The sequence below is a fragment of the Oncorhynchus masou genome, unplaced genomic scaffold, assembly GCF_036934945.1.
Source record: "Oncorhynchus masou masou isolate Uvic2021 unplaced genomic scaffold, UVic_Omas_1.1 unplaced_scaffold_17713, whole genome shotgun sequence".
Lineage (NCBI taxonomy): Eukaryota > Metazoa > Chordata > Actinopteri > Salmoniformes > Salmonidae > Oncorhynchus > Oncorhynchus masou.
This window is the reverse complement of record NW_027007893.1, coordinates 215-1,171: the sequence shown is the minus strand read 5'-3', so window position 1 is coordinate 1,171 and position 957 is coordinate 215. Positions and strand designations below refer to the sequence as shown.

The 957-nt window shown below is 47.0% G+C and overlaps 1 protein-coding gene across 1 annotated transcript; it reads right to left on the bottom strand.

The window, feature by feature from the left end:
• Window positions 1-162: 162 nt before the first annotated feature.
• LOC135532221 (TOG array regulator of axonemal microtubules protein 1-like) lies at window positions 163-655 on the bottom strand (the record flags this gene model as incomplete). The annotated part of the gene is made up of 2 exons (XM_064959816.1): window positions 163-398; window positions 550-655. Coding segments are annotated over 2 exons (342 nt in total), but the record flags the coding sequence as incomplete, so codon positions are not given.
• Window positions 656-957: the final 302 nt, after the last annotated feature.

Below are 957 nucleotides of genomic sequence, written 5' to 3'. Positions count from 1 at the left end.
CTGCCGGAAGTGTTGTGGAATAACCGAAAGCATGCTGATGAAAAAGGCAGTTAATTAAAAACTAGCAGTATTTCAATCTTCTCAATTTTGAGGCTTGGATAATGAGATAATTCGTGGAAGTCCGGATCTACCCCTTAGTGAGTGTAATTGACCCCTCTTTACCTCAGCCCACCGACCAGCAGGGCATTCATGACACGTGTAGGGGTGCAGCTCTGCACCATGTGGCCCAGGGCAAAGTTGGCGCCCTGCCGGATGAAGGTGTTGGCCTCGCTGGCTTTGTGCAGCAGCACGCGTGCCGTCCCCTCCACCTCACTGTCCATGGCCCTCTGGAGGTGAACGTACATGTCACCCAGTGTGGCCATGGCAGCACAGGACACTGCAGAGCGCAGGTTCTTCACCTGTATCATAATAACACGCACAGGACCAGCTATTAATGTTGAGCAGAACAACCCACAAACATCAGAAACATGACACAATAATTTGACTTGTTCTCCAAATGTAGCAGATTTGTGCAAATGAATGAATAGGGCAGTGAATGAATACAGCTACCTCATTTATAATGGCAAGGCAGATATCATGGAGTTTAGGCATCAGTATGTCCATGTGGTTCTGAGCCATCACACGGAGAAAGGTCAAGCCCTCGATCTTCTTCTCCCTGCAATTCAGTGAAAGAAACGTAAGCATTTTACACAACATTTTCCAAAAACATTATAATGATGTTCATCAATTAGGACTCTGGTCTCTTAAATTCCAGAAGTTTCTACGCTCTGTAGCTCAAATCTACATTTCCAAGGACACTACACTGTGCTTCCTTTAGCCTAGCTCCATTGGTCTTGTCTACAGTGAATGCTCACCAGTCATCAGAGGCAGAGTGGAGCAGCTTGAAGGTCTTAGTCAGGGCCTGCTCTGGGTTGGACAGGGATGCAATCTGGCCTGGTTCTTTATTTGACCCTTTGG